The 21,440-nt window shown below is 54.1% G+C and overlaps 1 protein-coding gene across 1 annotated transcript; it reads right to left on the bottom strand.

Moving 5' to 3' along the window:
• Positions 1–389: 389 nt before the first annotated feature.
• Positions 390–15,240, bottom strand: LOC132344373 (uncharacterized). The gene is made up of 2 exons (XM_059883942.1): positions 14,843–15,240; positions 390–1,733 (listed from the first exon to the last, which is right to left on the bottom strand). Exons 1-2 carry the CDS (start codon positions 15,227–15,229, stop codon positions 1,650–1,652), a joined length of 471 nt encoding a protein of 156 aa, XP_059739925.1. The 5' UTR covers positions 15,230–15,240; the 3' UTR covers positions 390–1,649.
• Positions 15,241–21,440: the final 6,200 nt, after the last annotated feature.

Genomic DNA, 21,440 nt, shown 5'->3' with positions numbered 1-21,440 from the left:
CACCTGATGTGAAGAGCTGACTCAGTGGAAAAGACCCTGATGCTGGAAAAGTTTGAAGGTGGGAAGAGAAGGGGGACGACAGAGGATGAGATGGTTGGATGGCATCACCGGCTCCATGGACATGAGTTTGAGCGAACTCCGGGAGTTGGTGATGGACAGGGAAGCCTGGCATGCTGCAGTCCATGGGGTTGCAAAGAGTTGGACATGACTGATTGACCGAACAACAACAACCCTAATACAAGATGAAAATTTTAAAGTTTGGGGGGGGGGGGGGAAGAAAAGAAACACCTTCCCTTGATCGTCTACAGAATAAATGAATTCTCCATGCATCTTCCAAGGGTTAGCAGCCCACTAGCCCACCACGAGACAAAAGAGCCATAGCCCTGATGTGCGGTTTCAAAAATATTTTATTTTCTGGAATAGCCATAATGTCTGGAATAGCTTTTCTCTTTATTGCCCGTCTCCACGCAGGGGGCAGGCAGAAGCCACGAGACGAGATAAAACAGAGGCGCCACAGACCACACCCGCGGGACAGAAAGACGGAGCGCTTGGGGGGCGGGGGGTGGGTGGGGGGTAGACGTAGAAAACGCTCATCAGCAGCTTGAGAACGGGTCAGTGGGGGCTGGGGGTCGGCATCGGCGGGGACATTCACAGACACACACGCACCCCCCAGGGCGGGGGGCCCACCTCCACCGTCAACCTGGATCCCTCTCGGTTTAAACAGAGCAGACAGGAAAAAAAATAATAACAATAAATGCTCCGGAGTCCTCCGTGGCTGCCTGGAAGGGCTCCCACAAGTCTTATCCATGGTGCAACGTGGAAAGATCACTGCGGCATCCTTGAGAGTCCCAGAGAGAGACGACGCTACCGGGTGCGTTTTGGGGGAGGTCCCAGAACCCTCTTGTCCCGGTTGCAAAGTCCCCAGCATCTTGTATTTTCCAGGGTCACTCTCTTTTCTTCCCCATCCGGGTGTCTTCTCGCGGCAGACGGGTTAAACCCCTCAGAGTGGGGAGCGTCGGCAAGGAGAGCAGCTGGGATCCCTTGGGCGTCTTTCTCCTGCACGTACGGGACGAAGCCGAAGAGCTCCGGGCGCGCGTCGCGTTTGTCAAGACGAACGGGGCTGCATCTGAGACGTGAGGAGGGTCGGACCGCAGCGGCGCCTGCCGGAAACGGTGATGGTGCGATCTGAAGCTGCTTGTCCTCCGGACGCGTCAAGCCGGGAGTAAGCGGAGAGCCTTCCCGTGGGAGGCCCCGCTGGGCGGCAGGGTCCCCACCCGGAGAGTTATCACTGCGCGCGGGGGCGAGGCGGATGAAACTCCCCAGGAGGCACGGGCCAGGTGGGCGGGGCTGGGTGGGAACGCCCCCACCCCGGGGGGATGGATGGAGGTTGTAGATGCCAGCATGGCCCCCCGCCCCGGGGGAAGGTTGACACCGGCTCGTGGGTCCTGACCGCCTCGTGATGGCTTCGCAAGACGGGTGATGGGGAGATGGGCTGGATCCTCGCAGGGGGTCCCCCCTCCACCCTGCACCCCTGGGATGGCATGCCGGTTTCGCAAAGGAGGGCCCATCCAGGGACCCTCAGGCATTGGATCTTGCTTCCAGCCACATCAGAGTCGCGGCCACGCCCGTGGTCCACGCAGGGAATCTGCTCACGGCATCTTGTCTTCTACTTGGAAGACAGGAGGAACGGAAGAGTCCAGGACGACCAGGGTTTCTCTGTCCCTTCGGAGGCCCTAAGGGGGTTGTGAAGAGAAAAGAAAGAAGAGAAAGTGAAGTCGCTCAGTCGTGTCCGACTCTTTGCAACCCCACGGACTGTAGCCCACCAGGCTTCTCCTCCGTCCATGAGATTTTCCAGGCAAGAGTACCCGAGTGGGTTGCCAGTTCCTTCTCTAGGGGATCTTCCCAACAAGCGTGAGGCGAGGGCTTCCCTGGTAGCTCCGCTGTAAAGACACCACCTTCCGATGCAGGAGATGCGGGTCTGATCCTGGGGTGATCAAACCAACTAACATTTAACACAGCAGACACTTTTTTTTTTTTTTTTTTGTAATGATAAAAACGAAGAAAGAAGACAGGATGCTGAGCTTCTTACTGATGGTTAGACGGAGAGTTCTAAGTGCACGTACAGAAGTATGGAATTTCAAAATATAACTCTAGTAAATTATGTATGTCTGGATATTACTTGTACATGATGGTTAGACAATTCTAAGTGCATGTACATAACTACAGAATTTTAAAATATAGCTTTAGTAAATTACATACGGAAGGTACGTACATGCCTATAAAATTTATACTTCACAGTCTGTGTATGTGTCTGACTCTCTGTGACCCCATGAACGGTAGCCTGCCAGGCTCCTTTGTCTGTGGGATTCTCCAGGCAAGAATACTGGAGTGGGTTGCCATGTCCTTCTCCAGGGCATCTTCCTGACCCAGGGATCGAACCCACGTCTCCTCGGTCTCCTGCATTGGCAGGCAAGTTTTTTACCACCATGCCACCTAGGAAACCCAAAGAATATAGATGCTTTCATAAATTTCTATAAATGTTGTGTGTTAAAAAATAGAAACACATACCTCTACTACTATGTAAATTGACATGTTTGTTTTTGTATACCTACACACACATGCGTGTGTGTGTGTGTGTGTGTGTGTGTGTGTATAATGATACTATTTTGATATAGAGATCAGGTCAAATACATTGTTTCAATTGACTTCATCATTACCATTCTAGTTTCTTTTTCATGGCTACCAGACAAATGTTTCTCTTAGCACACCAATGTTTCTCTTCCACATTTATTGATACAGTTGGCACACAGGATAGTATAAGATGTCCACAATAAAGGTCTGATTCACATACATCATGAAATGATGACCACACGTTTCGTCAACATCCATCATCTTGTACAAATACAAAATTAAAGAAACGGATACAAATGTCTTTCTTGGGAAGAGGACTCTCAGGATTTCCTCTTAACGGCTTCCGTATAAGTCATATTATAATCTTTATCGTGTTTGCATAAAAGTCTTAGTACTTATTTATTTTTCAACTTATTTATTTTTCAACTGGAAGTTTGGACCTCGCCGGCTGCCAGAAAATTGCAAACGACTTCAGTGGCTCGTATTTGTTTTTCCTTTGGACAGCCCTGTTCTAGATCCTGTAAATATGGGGTTTCCGGGGGAAAAAATGCAGAAATGGGGCGCTAGGCACCCCAGCAATTCTGTGCATGCGTGTGTGTGAGTACTATCTCCCCAGCCGTCTCTGGAGAACTCCTCTTTTTCCTTGAGACCTCGGGCAAGGGTCCCCGAGAAGGCTCCCCAGCCCCACACAGCAGTTACACATATTTCCTGGCTCCTTGCCCAGACGTCTGATCCAGCACAGACCAGGCTGTCCCTTCATCCAATCACCTTGCCATCTCCCCAGCCAAGGGTTTACACTCAGAGCCGGTACCAGCCACGGCCAGCAAAGACTGCAGCCTCCGGGGGTCGTGAGGAAGCTCTTGGAAGTTGTCTTTGCTGAGCACCATGGGCTGACCTGTCAGTTTGCACGTGTGCTTGGGCACCTCTGACTCTTTGCGACCCCATGGACTGTAGCCCGCCGGGCTCCTCCATCCATGGGATTCTGCAGGCAAGAAGACTGGCGTGGGTTGCCATTTCTTTCTCCACAGGATCGTTCTGATCCAGGGATCAAACCTGCATCTCCTGCGTTGCAGGCAGATGCTTTATCGTCTGCTTCCAGCTGGAAAGCTTGGGCTGAACTAAGTCTTCCCCAAAACTCAGACGTTGAAAGCGTCACCCAAGGACCTAAGGATGGGGCTGTGTTTGGAGACGGTCCTTAAAGAGAGAATGAAGGTGAAATGAGGTCACTAGGCTGGTCCTGATCCCGTAGGACTGGGGTCCTCATGAGAAGAGGAGGTTGGGACACAGACACACACAGGGAGGACCATGTGAGGACTCAGGGAGGAGACGGCCGTCCACACGCCCGGAGAGAGGCCTCAGGAGGAAACGGCCCTGACCACACCTGGCTCTCAGACTCCAGCCTTCAGAATGTCATTGCTCACTCATTCAGTCGTGTCCGACTCTGCAACCCCATGGACTGCAGCACGCCAGGCCTCCCTGTCCATCACCAACTCCTGGAGCTTGCTCAAACTCATGTCCATTGAGCTGGTGATGCCATCCAACCATCTCATCCTCTGTCGTCCCCTTCTCCTCCTGCCCTCAATCTTTGCCAGCATCAGGGTCTCTTCCAATGAGTCAGCTCTTCGCATCGGGTGACCAAAGGACTGGAGTTTCAGCTTCAGCATCAGTTCTCCAAATGAACATTCAGGACTGATCTCCTTTAGGATGGACTGGTTGGATCTCCTTGCAGTCCAAGGGACTCTCAAGCATTGATGCTACAGGCCTGATGGAAGGGAGTGGATGATGTGAGAGAAAGAGAGACAGACAGACAGACAGTCAGTGAAGGAGAGACACGGGGGAAGAGCCAGACAGGGAGACAGAGAGTGATGGGAAACAGGGCCATGGGGAAAAAACGACAGCGAGAGAAACAGGAGGACAGAGATAGAGACAGAGAGAAAGAGCCACAGAGACAGGCAGACGAGGAGATACAGAGAGACAGACAGACGGAGACAGACAAGGAGAGACGGAGAGAAAGAAACAGACAGAGAATCACAGAGAGAGAGGCCTAGAAAGAGCCAGGGAGACAGACAAGCAGAGACAGAGAGCCAGACAGACAGACAGGAAGAGACAGACAGGGAGAGAGAGAGACAGAGACAAATAGACAAAGATGGACAGAGAGCCAGAGAGACAGACAGACAAGGAGAGACAGAGAGGCAGACAGAGAGACAGACAGCGAGCGCGTCCCAGGGCCGGGTCGGGCGCCCGTCTCAGCTCTGCGGCCCGGTGAACACGAGCCTCGGGGAACGTGGAGGCTGCGGTCGGCCGGGTCCCTGCCCCACGGGGGGTGTGAGGTCCCGACTCCCCCGACGCTGCTTCCAGAAGGGACCCCTGAGACGGGAGGCAGGGAAGGATCTGCAGCCCGGGAGACCACGCGGGGGCATCGGGTCGCGTAGGAGGCATCGCAAAGCTCCTCCCACGAAGGAGGCGGGGCTGGGGACCCAGCAGAGGCAGTGCCGCTGTGCGCTCGAGGCTGGGGAGCCGAGCGGGCCCCCGTCGAGCAGGCCGGGAAGGAGCCCTTATCAGCGCTCCCACCAGCGCCTTCACCTCATTGCCAGAAGACGCCTGGGGGCACCCAGCCTCCAGGGCCGCAAGAGGGACACGTTTCTGAGGTTTTGAGCTCCGCCGCTGCCCCAGACACAGCACTGCTTACTTCAGCTTTTGCAAGGAGGCTCACCTGTCAGTCCCAACCAGACACTCCACCATTCACAACCCCGTAAAGTCCAGCTTCCCTGGTGGCTCTGACGGTAAAGAATCTGCCTGCAGGGCAAGAGACGTGGGTTCGATCCCTGGGTCAGGAAGATCCCCTGCAGGAGGGCATGGCAACCCACTGGAGTGTTCTTGCCTGAAGAATCCCATGGACAGAGGAGCCTGGTGGGCTGCAGTCCCTGGGGTCACAAAGAGTCAGACACGACTCTGAGCAACCACATACCTTCACTGCAAGAACCGATGCTGAAGCTGAGACTCCAATCCTTTGGCCACCTGATGCGAAGAGCTGACACATTGGAAAAGACCCTGATGCTGGGGAAGATTGAAGGCGGGAGGAGAAGCGGACGACAGAGGATGAGATGATTGGATGGCATCACTGACTCGATGGCCGTGAGTCTGGGTGAACTCTGGGAGTTGGTGATGGACAGGGAGGCCTGGCATGCTGCAGTTCATGGGGTCGCAAAGAGTTGGACGTGACTGAGCGATTGCACCACAGCAATTCAGAAGCCTGGGGCTTTGTGCTAGTGATGGAAGCTGACATCCTGGTTTCCAGGCCAACTCCGGGCCTCCCCTGGTTTCACCTCATTCTCTTACAGAGAGGAGGCTGGCTGGGCACGCCAAACAGGACGGGCAAATATAGGCCCTGAAACAGGTCACCCAGCTCTGGCAGAAAGTGGCCTCTCTTTATAGCTCAGCAGACTAAATAAAGCCCTGAGCACTGAAGAAGAGACAGGGGAGAGGCTTTCATTCCAGGAGACGAATAATTATTTCCTAAATAGAATTCCTTTGGTTGTTTTTATTTAAAAAAAAAAAAAAAAAGAAAGAAAAAAAAAAACAGGTCTTCCCTGGTGAGTCAGACAGTAAAGAATCTGCCTGCCAATGCAGGAGACCAGGGTTCGATCCCTGGATTGGGAAGATCCCCTGGACAAGGGAATGACAACCCACTCCAGTACTCTTGCCTGGAGAATCCCATGGACAGAGGAGCCTGGTGGGCTGTGGTCCGTGGGGTTGCAAAGAGTTGGACAGGACTCAGAGACTTTCACTCTAGAAACATTTCAAGGAAAAAAAAAAGAAAAAGATGACAGAGAACAAAATGAACTTCAAACAGAGTAAAACTTTAGGATGCTTGTTCCTTAAAAAAAAAAAAAAACACAGTGAAATTTTACTTTTCACGAGCAGATGGATCCCAAACTCTTTCCAATCTGCCTGAAGAAGTCACGGGAAATTTCAAAGTAAGTCAATAAAGGGATTTCCCTGGTGGTGCTGTGGTTAAATGCAGGATATGTGGATTTGATCCCTGGTCGGGGAAGAAAGATCCCACGTGCCTTGAAATGTGGCCACATTTTTTTTTTTAAGTTAATAAAAACTAAAAAACAAGGAAGGCTTAAGGACAGATGGTTCTTTGATGAGGCGACCCACGTCTCTCAAAATCGCGGTGCTGGCCAAATCACAGTGCTGATAAAAATCAAAGGATTTCAGGAGATTTCGAGATGATCAAGTTACCTCAAGTGGTAACACTTGAGGGCTTTGTCATGCACACATCAAAAAACAAGGATGACAAAAGAGAGAGAGAGAGAGAGGGAAGAATGGAATTCTCACCTGGGAAACCCCACGGACAGAGAAGCCTGGCGGGCTACAGTCCACGGGGTCGCAAAGAGTCAGACACGACTGCAGCGACTTAGCACGCACGCAGGTGTTTATAACTGAATCATTCTGCCGTATGCCTGAAACTATTGTTAACACTGTGAACAAAGTATGTTTCAGTAAAAATTGTAGGAAAGCGTAAGGTGTGACACAGCAAGCTGCTCAGAGTGTCCTGAACAGATAGAGTCAAGGGTGTGTTTGACCTTTTATAAATGTTATCACCCCATCCCGGCCATGGACACCCCGGGCGACTGGTCAACCCAGGTCTTCAACCGTCCTCACACTCACGCAAACACCAGTACCTCCGGGCATGCTCAGGCATCGAAGGAGCCACCGGGAGGCAAATGAGGGGCGGGACAGGCTTTCATCTGGTCCCATGGAGACTGAGGCCCAGATGGCCCTTCCTCAGCCACTGCTGACCCTGGCAGGCTGCCCTTCAGATTCCCACAGACCACGTGCCTGGACTCTCGTTTTCACCACGCAGAGGAAAACCCAACAGCACCTCCCGGGGATTTGTAAGGAGCACATGAACCAACCTTAAACCTACAGGAGATGCTTAATGAATTGTGATCCCTGCTCTCAGCCCCTTAAAAGCCAATCATTGGTGGGGAGGAACTTCCCAGGTGGTCTTAAGTGGTTAAGACTATGAGTGCAAATGCAGACGCCATGGGTTCGATCCCTGGTCTGGGCAGATTCCATATCAGTTCAGTTCAGTCGCTCAGTCGTGTCCGGCTCTTTGCGACCCCGTGGACTTCAGCACGCCAGGCTTCCGTGTCCATCACCAACTCCCGGAGCTTGCTCACACTCACGTCCATCAAGTCGGTGATGCCGTCCAACCATCTCATCCTCTGTCGCCCCCGATATCCCACAGGCCCCAGACCAACTAAGGCCATGCTCCGTAACCGCAGACCTGCGTTCTGGACTCCGGGAGCCCCAGCTAGAGAAGCCACCGCAATGAAAATACAAACATTCCAACTCAAGAGAGGAGTCCCCAATCGCCGCAATTAGACAAACAACGGGCTCAGCAACCAAGACCCCCAGTGCAGCCAGAAATAAGGAAATACGTTAATTAAAAAGAAAAAAATTCCAACTGCGGAGAGAAGGTGTGAATGCCTCGCTGAGAACAACCAGTGTACCGGACTTCTCCACACACATACGTCTGACCCCTCGCCCCACCAGCGGAGAAGGCTCCTGTCTGCTTTGGACTATCTGGGGCATCCTTATGGAATTGCCTCCGAGGGGCCCATCCAGCTGTCGCCTTCTGCTCTCGCTATTTTGAGCTAAAAGCCGCATTTGCCAAATTGGCGTCCCGAGTCATTTCCCTGGATTGGCTCCGGAAGAAAGCTGAGCTCTTCTCCAAAAGTCCCGGTCGTGGTGGGAGTCGAGGGCAGGCTGGGCGTTGCTGGAAAGAACAGTGGTGGGTCGATGTCTGTCGAATCAGGGTGGGGACGTGGGTTTTGGGGAAAAGACACCCCTCCCAGCGAGAAACGGGGAAGGGTGTAGACCCCGTGCGGCCAGAAGGTCAAGTTTTAGATTCCATTTGGGATGCACAGACTCAGCCTGTGTTGGCGTTGGAGGTGGGGGAGGGGTGTGACTTATGGAAACACTGCCTTTTAGAGACAAATTGATTCCAAAGGCACAGTAGGGGTCTAGAACATTCCATGTATGCTAAGTTGGTTCAGTTGTGTTCGACTCTGTGTGATTCCATGGACTGTAACCCTGCCAGACTCCTCTGTCCATGGGATTCTCCAGGCAAGAATACTGGAGTGGGTTGCCATGCCCTCCTCCAGGAGATCTTCCCGACCCAGGGATTGAACCTGGGTCTCCCCCATTGCAGGTGGATTGTTTACCATCTGAGCCACTCGGGGAGTCCCGGGACATTCCACGGGGCTGTTCACCTCTTCGAATGAACTGTCTTATCCCTGTGTGCACAGCCCAGCATCTGAGCCTGGACTGCGGGCTTCAGACACTGATTCGGGGCCCCACCAGCCATGTGGCCTCCGCCCCTGACGAGAACTCTCCCCTGCACCTTCCAGGTTCGGATCCATTTCACTCCGCAATCTCAGTGTAGGCTGACACACAGAGAATACAGCGTCTTGAAACTTACAGGTGAGATGTTCTTATCTTCATTTGTTTTTGTTCAGTCGCTCAGTCGTGTCTGACTCTTTGCGACCCCATGGACTGCAGCACGCCAGGCCTCCCTGTCCATCACCAACTCCGGGAGTTCACCCAAACCCATGTCCACTGAGTCGATGATGCCATCCAACCATCTCATCCTCTGTCGTCCCCTTCTCCTCCCACCCTCAATCTTTCCCAGCATCGGGGTCCTTTCCGATGAGTCAGATCTTTGCATCAGGTGGCCAAAGTTATTGGAGTTTCAGCATCAATCCTCCAATGAATATTCAGGACTGATTTCCTTTAGGACTGAGTATCTTCATTACCTGCCAAGTATTACCTCTTCGTGCCCACGTCTTTTAGGAGCATCTGCAACTCAGACCATTTTAAGGGTGAACATCTGTGAAGTGAAGCAAAAATGGGAACCACAGCTACGGTACGAGGCATCGTGATGGTTTGACAAACATTCTCTGCCTCCTTTGTTTTTTTTTTTTAAGCTGAAAATAGCTAGACGAGCAAGAATCAGATTCCATACCCAATTCTTTCCTGCCCCGAAGTCACTTATCTGGAGTTATGACACGCTTACTTCTCCCATAGACTCTAGCTTTTCAGGGATACGGCATGCCGTGGGAGGCCGGCTGGTGTGTGGCCCAGCTAATGGGGTATGAAACCCCTGCAGCCAAAGTTTTTAGCTGAGACCACGCCCCCGCCCCCCACACCCTGGGTCACACATCCTGAGCAAACGTAACCGCCCAGACGGAAAAAAAAAAAAACACCGAAAAAGTTGAGCACAGCTTAGCAACTGAACGCCAACAATAAAACAAAGACCTCTAGCCACTTCTGGGCCTGTCTGCTCCTGTGCTGCTTGAGCTTAAGTGTTAGGAAGCTCTTTCTTTTTCTTAAAGAAAATCTATTTTTATAGTTGGCAGCGTGAGAGCCCTGTGGCATATGGAATCTTAGCTCCTTGACCAGACCCGGGACTGAACGTCTGTTTCCTGCATTGGCCGGCTGATTCTTTACCTCTGGATCCCCAGGGAAGTCCCAGGAAAGCGTTAGTTGCTCAGTCGTGTCTGACCCTTCGAGACCCCGTGGACTGCAGCCCGCCAGGCTCCTCTGTCCGTGGGATTCTCCAGGCAAGAAGACTGGAGTGGGTTGCCAGGCCCTCCTGCAGGGGATCTTCCCAACCCGGGGATCGAACCTCGGTCTGAGCCTGCAAGGAAGTCCCAGAAAGTTCTTTCCTCTCTGATTGACAAACCGCCTCCTTATCCGTGTCATCGACACGCCCTGCTTGTAGGTCCTGCAGGCTCTGTTTCTGTTTTCTGTGACGCTTATCTGCAGACTCAAGGAGCTCACTTCCAACAGCTAACTGATCTTCGAAAGAAGCTGAGATTTCTCTTTGCCTCTGTGGAGACCCTCCAGTTTGAGGAATGGGGGGAGAGAAGCTGCAGATGGGAAGTCTGGAGGTGTCTCAACACAATCTCTGGTGGATCGAAACCGTTAAGAATCTTGTCTGCAGTTCGGGAAAACTGGGTTCGATCCCTGGAGGAGAAGATGGCGACCCACTCCAGCGTTTTTGCCTGGAGAATCCCATGGACAGAGGAGCCTGGCGGGCTACAGTCCATAGGATCACAAAGAGTCTGACACAACTTAAGAGACTGAAAAACAGCACCTAGAAATATGCATTAAGCAGTTAATTTGTAGTGTATCCCAAAAAAAAAACCGTAACAGAACAATATTATTCTTAAACCGTAAGGAATAGGTTAAGATAGAAACACAATTTAAAACTGTTTTGAATGGAAATGCAACCAATGCAGGTTTTGGCTTTTTTTAAACAACAAAAAACATTTTGTACTGGGGAATAGCTGATTAACAATGATGTGATGGTTTCTGGTGGACAGCAAAGGGACTCAGCCAGACATGTACATGTATCCCATTCTCCCCCAAACTCCCCTCCCATCCAGGCTGCCACGTGACACTGAGCAGAGTTCCCTGTGCTGTCCAGCAGGTCCTTGCTGGTTCTCCATGTTAAATACAGCAGTGTGTCCATCCCAGACTCCCTAACTATGCCTTCCCCCATCCTTCCCCTGGGAACCATAAGGTTATTATAGAGTACTGAGCAGAGTTCCGTGGGCTGTCCAGCAGGTCCTTGCTGGTTCTCCATCTGAAATACAGCAGTGTGTCCATGTCCATCTCAGACTCCCTGACTATACCTTCCCCGATTCTTCCCCCTGGGAACCATAAGGTGATTACAGAGTATTGAGCAGACTTCCGTGTGCTGGACAGCAGGTCCTTGCTGGTTCTCCGTGTTAAATACAGCAGTGCGTCCACGTCCATCCCCAACTCCCTGACTCTCCCTCCCATAAGTTCGTTCTCTAAGTCTGTGAGTCTCTGTTTTGCAAATAAGTTCGTGTGCATCATTTCTTTTTAAGATTCCGCACTTAAGGGATGTCACAGGATATTTTTCCTTCTCTGTCTGACTCCCATCACTCAGGACCGACACAGCTTTTGTTTACAAACACAGGTGCGTGTGCACGCAGGTCCGCGGGGAGAAGAGCGTGGAGACTGTTGGTGACTGATCCTGTTTTCCTTGTGATCTTAGGAAAGTTACGTAACCATTTTCTTTTTAGCCTGTCTCTTTTTTTTTTTCTTTCTTCTGTTCTGTGTAATTGAGATAATCATTGGGCTCATGTTACTGTCAGGAGCATAAAACGCGATGTAAATAATAATCCTTCTTCACTGTCTGGAACTTTGTAACACGCTCTCGGGGACTATTAGATGCAAGTGCTATTTATAGGAATCCACATTCTTTTTTTTTTTTTCTTTTCTTTCTGGCAAGCACTCTGCATTCCTTGCCCACCCCGGAGAAAGTTCAGAAGGAGACAGGGCACCCTGTCACACTCTCTCCCCAGCCCTTGCAGACCAGCGACCTGGGTGGGCTTGCGATTCATCTGTCTGGACCCCCCGAGAACGATCCTTGGCAGAGGCTGCATTTTCTTTAGACAGATTACAGCCACAGGGTCCGCAGACCTCCACCTCCAGGTCTCAGAGCTCCCGTGGAGAAGGGGTGGAGGAGTGGACAGATATACTGATGGATGTAGCAGGGGACAGGTCTCCCGAGTGGACCCCGTCTGCTGCCAGGGTGACTCTGTCCTTTGCCGGGGACTCCGAACTTCCCAGCCCTGTGACCTTGGGCGGCAAACCACCTTGCTTTCTGTACCTGAAATGGGGCTCTTGGCAGCGATCCCGAAGCCCATTTGGGAAGGTCTTCTGTAGATCACAGAGGCCACGGCAAACAGGAAGGCCAAGGTTTCATTTTGTCTAAAGCGCTGTCCTTGTACCCTGGTCTTTTTTTTTTTTTTTAATTTGGAAGGGAGAGGTGTCTATGTACTGTGACAATTCCTATCTGACAGCAAGAGCATTTACTTTATCGGGGGCAGCGTGGCTTTACCACAGTGTGCTAATTTCTGCTGTACCACAAAGGGAATGAGCTCTGCACCTCTGCACATGCCCCTTCCTCTGACCTCCCTCTCACCCGCCAAGCCACCACGGGGCAGCTGCCTTTATACCCGCCAGCCTGTCTGAATCCTGGGTTCCTGCCCTGATTTTTGCCGTGCCCCGCTCTGCAGACACTCGGGGACGGCAGTGCAGGAGACACGTCTCCTGGGTCGTGGAGGTGACATGCAGGTGGATGGGAAGGCTTTTCTGGGAAACGGAAGGGACAGCCATCTGCTGGGATTGAAGAGGCCTGAGAGGAAAAGAACCCACAGAGAGGCCAACAGTGTATCAACCAGATGGGAACGGGGCCCCGGGGCTCTGGGGTGCGTGCGTGGCCGCGGGGACCGACACTCCACCGTCAGGAAACCCCCCCAAGGATGGTCATGGTTACATAATTTGGGTTCTTTTCCCCATCGACTGTGTTTTCCTCCCAGAAAGGAGGGGGGGCTTCCCACGAGGGACGCCCCTCAATCCCAGCAACCTTCTCCAGGCTCGTCTCAGATTCGGGTATCTAATCTTTTTTTTTTTTTCCCTTAGATTTAGATTTTAGAATTTAGGCGTCTGAACGACGTCTAGATGTTGGAGTATCTCTGCTTGTCCCACTGTGACCTCCTGCAGAGCGTGTGTTTGTTATCATTTGAGCCGCGTGCCGTGTGTGAGGCTCGGACGTGTGAGGTCCTTTCTCCGATGATGAGGAGGGGGAGGAATAGTTTTTCAAGGTATCCGGAACACCTTTTCATCCTGTTTCTGCCCAGCTCATGTCACCTGATAGCTAGAGCACCGGAGAGCTTCAGAAATTGACATGCTGCTTCAGACATTGACAAGTATTAGCCTGGTCTGTTTAGAGTCTGTCCTAGGCTTTGGTTCTTGAGCTGGGGACGTTGTGGGGGCGGGGGGCGGGCAGGGGAAGGGACTGGGGGTCTTGGGAAGCTGGGACAGGCCATTTACAGGTGTAGGAGATAAACATCTTAGTAGACAGGTTCCCCGAGCCAGCTCCACGGAACGCCTTTAGGACGGCTTTACAAGGTGTGTGTGTGTGTGTTTGGGGAGGGGAGGCTGGGTTTCCTGGGGTCTTTCTTGAGTCCTCCCCCACCCAAAACCCAACAGTGCTTTTGTTTACTTAAAAATGGGTCTCCCTTCCTCTCCCTCCTGGGGCCCAGACACTGGATCCTGGCGGATACACAGCGTGAAAAGCCGCAGAGCGCTAGACGCTGGACTAGGGTGACACCAATTTTAACCACAGGAGAAAACCCAGAGGACCCAGGAGAGAACGCACAGCACACGGCTGATGGCCCCAAACCAGACGCTCTGGCTCCTGTCGGGGGGTTTGTCCAACCATTCCTGGGGAGCAGGAGACACTGTCTGCCTTTTCGGTCTCCTTAACCCTCAGGGGGCTGGAAACGGCTTAGAGGCAGAGAAACACCCCGGAGCGCGAATTGCACAGAGCAGAACTGGTTGAGGGTTGAGGCAGCTCGCACATGACCGCCAGGACCCAAAACATTTCCCCCCACCCGCGGCTCATCCCCCCGCCGCCGCCCCCATTCCTGCCCTGATTACCCCAGGAAGACGACCTAGCTCTCTGCGGATGCATAAATTGGCAGTCTATTTCAGCTGGGTGTTTTTGCTCACACGTTCTTTTTGTAGAGGAACGCTCCGGAGGAATGCTATCTTTTTTTTTTTTTTTGTAATGTTCTTGCTAACAAGATCTTTATTTAAGTCACAAACTTGCTCCCGGAGCCCTGGTGTGGGGCAAAGCTTTCCCTTCTCTCCGTCTCCTCTGGGGTGGGGATAGGGAGGTGGACGCGGGAGGAAGCCCCGAGCCAGCGGGGTGGCACCCACCTTGGGAGTGCCCGGGAACGCGAGGAGGGCGATCCGCGGGCTTTCGAGCGCTTTTCCCGCGAGCCACGGGCTGGGGGAGGGGGGACCCCGGGCGCTCGGTACCGCTCGGACCGGGCCGCTGCGCAGGGGGTGACCGATGGCGGGAGCGCCCAGCCTCTCGGAGGGACCCAAGGCGCCCCAGTGCGTTCCCCGCCTAGCGCCTCCCGCTGGCCGGCGAGTCCCGGGGCGCAGCGCCCCACCGGGGACGGTCCCGCGCCCGGCTCCCGCGCCCTGCGCGAAGTTGTGGCTCCTCTCCGTACCCCCCCAACACCCCCTCAGCCGCCAACCCCCGCCCCTGGCTGGCCCCGCAGGGCGGCCGCCCGAGCGCGCTCACCCGCTCCGTCCGGTCCGTCGTGAAGGTCACGGGCAGGGGGCGCGGGCGGCGGGCGCCGCGCGGCGGGGCCCGGGGCCGGGCTGGGGGCGCGCGCCGGCTGGCCCCGCGGCCCCCATGCCGGGCGCCCGGGCGCCCTTCAGCGCGGCGGGGCACAGGGCCGGCGGCGCTCAGATGCCGTGGTCGCAGTCCACATCGCGGCAGATGTACCAGAGGATCACGTACAGGATGAGCAGAATGGCGAAGATGAACAGCGCCACCAGGATGGCCTTGGTCACGGGCGAGATGAGCGACTGCATGGCCCCGGCGGGGCGCGCGGGCGGGGGCGCGGGGCGCGGCGCTCACGACCCCCGAGCGCGCCCGGAGCCCCGCGCCGGCCCCGCGCCGCATCCGCAATGCTCCGTGCCGGGGCTCCGGCGGGGGGGCGGCCGGCGGCAGCGAGGCAGGGCCCCCGCCGCTCGGCCGCGGCAGCTCCCGGGGCGGCTGCGCGCGGGGAGACCCCCACCCCGCAGCGCCCACCCCGGGCTCGGCCCTGCGCTCACCGCGCCCGGCGTCCACCGGGCTGGGCGGGCGGCGGGCGGGCGGGGGCCGCGGCCATGGGCGAGGACGCGGACGGCCGCGAGGAGGCGGCGCGCCCCGGCAAGTCCCCGCAAAGTTGGGCGGCGGCGGCGGCGGCGGGCGCGCACTGACAGGTGGATGGAAGCCCGGCCCCTCGCGGGGCGCAGCGCGCGGCCGTGCGGGGCGCGCGGGGGCGCGCTCGCGGGAGGGGCTGCGGAGCGGGGTGGGGGGTGGTCGGGGGGTAGTCGGGGGGCGACGCCTGCCGCGTCCCCTGCCCAGCGCCCCCGCGCACGCGCGCTCCCGCGCGCCCCTGGTGCCTGTGCGCCCCGGTCACCTCGCGCCCGCGGTCTCAGCCTTGGCGAACTCCCTCTGCTTGCCTCTCCGCAGGGTGGGGTGATGTGGTGAGGGGGAGCGCCCGCCGCAGACCCGGAGATGGGAGGCCGCGGCACCCTAGTCTCGCCCACCCCCCGCACACGTGCCCCCTCGCGCCCCTTGCGCCTGTGCGCTCTGGTCTCCTAGCGCGCTGTCTCGGCCTTGGCTGTCTCCCCATCTTGCGTCTCCGCGTGGCCTCCCCCCTCCCCCGTCTTTCTATGTGTCTTCCCCGAGTCCACACCTCTCCGCGTGACCCCTCCGTCCTTAATTCTCTCCGTCCCAAACCCCTAACTCTCCACCAGGCCCCCTGCCCCATCCGACACTGACAGCTGGTGCCCTGAGCTGTAATGACAGGAATGTGGGATTCAGGGTTGTGTCCGGGGGAGGGGGAGGGTCAGCTGATGGAGAAAGACAGCCCCTTCCTCCTCTTTTCTCGCCTGTGGTTGAACTGGGGTGGGGGGCTTTGGGTTCAACCAGAGCGTCCTTACATAGAGGGTGGTGGGGTGGGGAGCACACTGCACGGGCTGCAGCTCTTGGAATAGCCATGTGGGTTTTGCCCTGCCGGGCTGGAAACCTCCCTCCATAGACGTGTGTCTCCCAGTCTCCTGGGCGCCGTGTGGGTGAGGAACCGGATGCTGTCCCGGAACACACACACACCCCTTTCTTTAGGCCACAAGGCGCAGGCCCAAGGAAAGGAGAAGGAATTCACTAAGGCAGGAGGAGAAGGGGCCGACAGAGGATGAGATGGCTGGATGGCATCACTGACTCGATGGACGTGAGTTTGGGTGAACTCTGGGAGTTGGTGATGGCCAGGGAGGCCTGGCGTGCTGCAGTCCATACAGTCACAGGGAGTCGGATGTGACTGAAGCGACAGGCAGCCGTGGCCTCCAGAGCCTGGCGGGCAGGACGCAGGACCTGACCTCTCCAGGAGCAGCATCTCCTGTGATGAGACCTTAGTGGGGATGCAGGCAGGACGTGTGGGGTGACTGCACGGCGAGGCTCTGGTCTGGTGTGAACCCAGGGCAGGAAAGACTCCCCTGTGGATTGCAGAGAGACCCTGGACCCCTTGCTGAAGCCGCGCCTCTCCCACTACGGTCTCCCCATCAGGACGGTATAAGGTGGGGGGCAGAGGGTGCCTGCTGGAGCCAAAGACGGAGCCCTCGATGATGGCTCCGGGAGGCCAGGATGGGTCTGCCGTCTGTGCAGGAAGTAGGAGATGGGCGCACCTGGATGGGCAGGATTTACAAGTAGGGGGACGTCTCAAGCCCACCTGGAAGGAGGAATACTAAGTATCTGTACACACAGTCGCCCCCAGGAAGGATCCGGTGAGCAGGAATTTGTTGTTGTCGTTCAGTCGCTCGGTCGTGTCCAACTGTCTTTGACCCCATGGACTGCAGCACACCAGGCCTCCCTGTCCATCACCAATTCCCAGAGCTCTCTCAGACTCACGTCCATCGAGTCAGCGATGCCATCCAACCGTCTCCATCTGCGTACGTTTGCCTAACACCTTTTCTTGCCCCCGAGTGTAAAATCCAATCTGGAAATCCTGGCCAGAGCCTCCCTGGAGGGAAACTTGAAGTTTAGAAGGAAATCGTGGGTGGACAGACGTGCCCTCCTCCTGGCTTTGCTGCGATGGTTTTCAAACTGCAGGTCGCCACTGCTGACACGGTCCTGAGTTTGACTGGGTGGATGCGATGGGCATCCTTAAGAAATCCGGTGGGTTATAATATGGCAGAAGGCGCTGCCTGCAGTGAGCAGCCACCTTGTGAGGAAACTCTAATGTGTGTGTGTGTGTGATTGTGTGCGCATGCACACACATGCTGGCTGGTGAAGCAGATTATATGTCAAACAGGCTAAAGGCTTACATGGTAAAGAATCTCCCTTCCAATGCAAGAGACCAGGGTTCAATCTCTGGGTTGGGAAGATCCCCTGGAGAAGGGAATGGCAACCCACTCCAGTGCTTGTCTGGAGAACCCCACGGACAGAGGAGCCTGCCAGACTTCAGTCTATGGGGTCACAAAGAGTCAGGCACGGCTGACCGGCTAACACGTTCACTTTTTCACCCCCTGGATGGGGGCGTTGAAAGATGCTGAAATGACTAGCTGAGGAGTTTAGATGCAAAGTTAAGAAAAAAAAAAAAAAAAAACTTTTTTTTTTTACTCTTATTGAGCTATAGTTGATTTACAATATCATGTTCCTTTCTGCTATAGAGGAAAATGATGCAGTTATATGTCTATATAGCTCTTCATATTCCTTCCATGATGGTTGGCCACAGGGTACTAAATATAGCTTCCTTTCCTCTGCAGTAGAACCTTGTTTATGAATCCTAAATTTATTAGTCTGGGCTTCTACTAGTGGAGAATCCACCCGCCAATGCATGGTACGTAAGAGATGTGGATTCCATCCCTGGGTTGGGAAGATTCCCCTGGAGGAGGGCATGGCAACCCACCCCAGTATTCTTGCCTGGAGAATCCCAAAGACAGAGGAGCCTGGCGGACTACAGTCCATGAGGTCACAAAGAGTCAGACACGACTAAAGCGACTTAGCACGCGTGCATATATTAATTTGCATGTACGAACCCCAAATCCCCACTACATCCCTCCAAAGGTTCTTGACAAGCAAAGTGATGAGTGGACATCCTTTAAGCGACAGGCGCGTCCCCTGGGTGGGTTCTCACTGGAGCTGGCAGTAGCATTTGGGAAGTCAGGGGCGAGGACAGCCCCAGGGGCTTGGGGCAGGTGGCCGAGACCAGGAAGGGTCCCCCCGACCCTGTGATGCAGGGCTCCCAGGTGACTAACAGAATGAAGCATCCAAGTCTCTCCTTCCTCGTCGTCTGGCTTCACGTGTCTGAGCAAAGCATTTGGCTGTGGTCCAACCAGAGACGCCGTGGATGTCCTGGCAAGCTGCTCTGTGTCTACATGGGCTTATGGAACAGGTGTGTGTGTGCATGCCTTTCTAAACGCACTGCAGATCTTCGGGGGTGGTGGTGGGGCGGTAATCCTAGAGCAAGCTGGAAGCCGGCCAGCATTTCATAATACAAGACAGAGCATCCTTCTTGGGAGTTTTTGGACGCTGTCTTTCTCTGGCTTGACTCAGTTGCCTGAATGACTTCAACACTCACTGCCCGCCACCTCGACATCCCTTTGAACGCCCGAACATGTGTTTTTATCATTGAACGCCCGAATGTGCGTTTTTATCATAGGGAGCTCACCTGAACGCGCCCCCTCTCTCCCCCGACCACGTCTATCTCCTGCGGACGGTGATGGATCTGGGGGCCCCGTCTCCCGGAGCTGCATGTGAAGTCACAAGTGTTCAAAAGCCCTGAAGCTTGGTCACGGGTCCCGTTCCTGGATCCCAGAATTCTTGCTCAGAAAAGCCGATCTGAAAAACCGTCCGTTTGCTGTCTGGGTCTGTGGCAGCTGGTTGAGCGTGGTTTTCAGTGTGTGTGTGTCTTTGGGTGATGTTGAAGTTCGCGTAAGTATCCTTCTTGGTAGGTTCCTGTGATTATAGGTTGAGCCCACGTGTTAGTCTATGAGCAAACAGAATTGCTCATTTGGGGGGGCCAAAAAAAAAGATAAAGCAAAGGATAAAAAGCGAGAAGAGCCAACGAACTAAAACGGGAAGTTTCCAGAGTAGCAAGGTGTCGCCTTAGGACCCGGCTGGCATTTCGTCTTTTCAGTGGGTGGTTTCTTGCTTTGCTCTCTCAGCTTTCTTATGGTTGTGGCTGTTCGGTCGCTCAGTCGTGTCTGACCCTTGGCAACCCCGTGGACTGCAGCACGAAGGGCTCCTCTGTCCTTCATTATCTCCCGGGAGTTTGCTCAGATTCACGTCCATCGAGTCGGTGACGCCATCCAACCATCTCATCCTCTGTCGTCCCCTTCTCCTCCCGCCTTCAATCTTTCCCAGCATCAGGGTCTTTTCCAATGAGTCAGTCCTTCGTATCAGGTGGCCCAAGCACTGGAGCTTCAGCTTCAGTCCTTCCAATGAATATTAAGCGTTGATTTCCTCTAGGATTGCCTGGTGCTTATCTTTAGGGTGTGCCTTTTTCTAATTTATCCAGATGCTTTCAAAGTTTCGTATGGGTAACCTCAGTGGAAAATAGGTAAGGTTTTCCTGTGGATGATCCTAATAAATTTAAACTAATATTTTAGACGTACTGAATTTCTGGGCTTGCCTGCTGGCTCAGACGGTCAGGTATCCGCCTGCAGTGCAGGAGACCGGGGTCTGGAAGATACCCTGGAGGAGGGCATGGCAACCCACTCCAGTCTTCTTGCCTGGAGAATCCCCATGGACAGAGGAGCCTGGAGGGCTACATTCTGTGGGGTCACAGAAAGTCACACACGACTGAGTGACTAAGCACAGAGCACGCTGCATTTCTGCCTGAACAGAAGCACTGATCCTAAAAGACTTGCATGGAAAGATCAGAAGCTGTGGTCTGCCTGCCTCTTAGAAGGGGGTCGCTTTACAAGGAAACATTGCTGACATTCCTGGGATAACGTCTTTGTTCCACAAGACAGCCGCGTTCACTTCAGCGCTTTTGGAAAGATGGTCATCAGGCAATAAAGTAACAAACACAGCTCCCAGGAGGAGTTGAGACTTTTGCACTTGCAAAAACCTTTGTTGCAGCAACTGTCAGCCAATGACAGGACTACAGGAACCACAGGAAAAGAAACAGTGTATTTTTGAATGGTTGGGTTTATAAGTCTTCATTTAAAAAAAAAAAAAAGTGTCGATTCAGGTGGATAAAATTTCACCTAATTCCTGCATCAGGGGACTGCTGATGAAATGTGGACTCTGATAAGTGGCTTGCAGACCTGAGGCTTCCAATTGACGTTTGAAACCCTGCTCAGCTAGGAGATGCTGAGACCCGAGTTCAACCAGTATTGATGCCCTCTGTGTAGAGGCGGAAGTCCTTGCTCCCTGCACGGTGGGGCTTGATAAAAATTGATGGTCTCGGTACTTCCCTGCCCATCCAGTGGTTAAGACTTCATCTTCCGATGCAGGGAGTGCGGGTTCGATCCCTGGTCTGGGAGGTAAGATCCTACGTGCTTTGCAGTCTAATAAATGAAAATGTGAAACAGAAGCGATATAGTAGCAAATTCAATAAAGACTTTAAAAATGAGCTACATCAAAAGAAAAAAAAAAAAACTTAAAAAATACATGAGGGTTTGTTTATCAGTTGGGGGAGGAAGTGATGAAATCTCTGTGTGTCTTGGCAGGACCTGGGGGGTTCATGGGTCCCAGATGTTCAGTTCAGTTCAGTCGCTCAGTCGTATCCGACTCTTTGTGACCCCGTGGACTGCAGCACGCCAGGCCTCCCTGTCCATCACCAACTCCCGGAGTTTGCTCAAACTCCTGTCCATCGAGTCTGTGATGCCATCCAGCCATCTCATCCTCTGTCGGCCCCTTCTCCTCCTGTTCCAGGTGTGTGTGAGGGGGTGGAATCCATTAATTCCTACAATAGATATATGCAGTAGTTCTCCAGCAGACTGAAAACTGGGGGAAGTCCTAGCAAAGTTAGATGGCTTGTAAGAAAAGGCTCACATGTGAGACAAGCTCACCACCATCACCTCCATCATTCCAAAGAGATGGAGGAAGCCTAGGAGCACAGAGCGAGGCAGGAAACAGATGGGACCCTCCTCTCCCATCCCAGGATAAAACAGCTGGAGAC

This window comes from Bos taurus, chromosome X, assembly GCF_002263795.3.
Source record: "Bos taurus isolate L1 Dominette 01449 registration number 42190680 breed Hereford chromosome X, ARS-UCD2.0, whole genome shotgun sequence".
Taxonomy (NCBI): domain Eukaryota; kingdom Metazoa; phylum Chordata; class Mammalia; order Artiodactyla; family Bovidae; genus Bos; species Bos taurus.
Note: the sequence above shows the minus strand (reverse complement) of the source record. Positions and strands in the feature narration are given on the sequence as shown.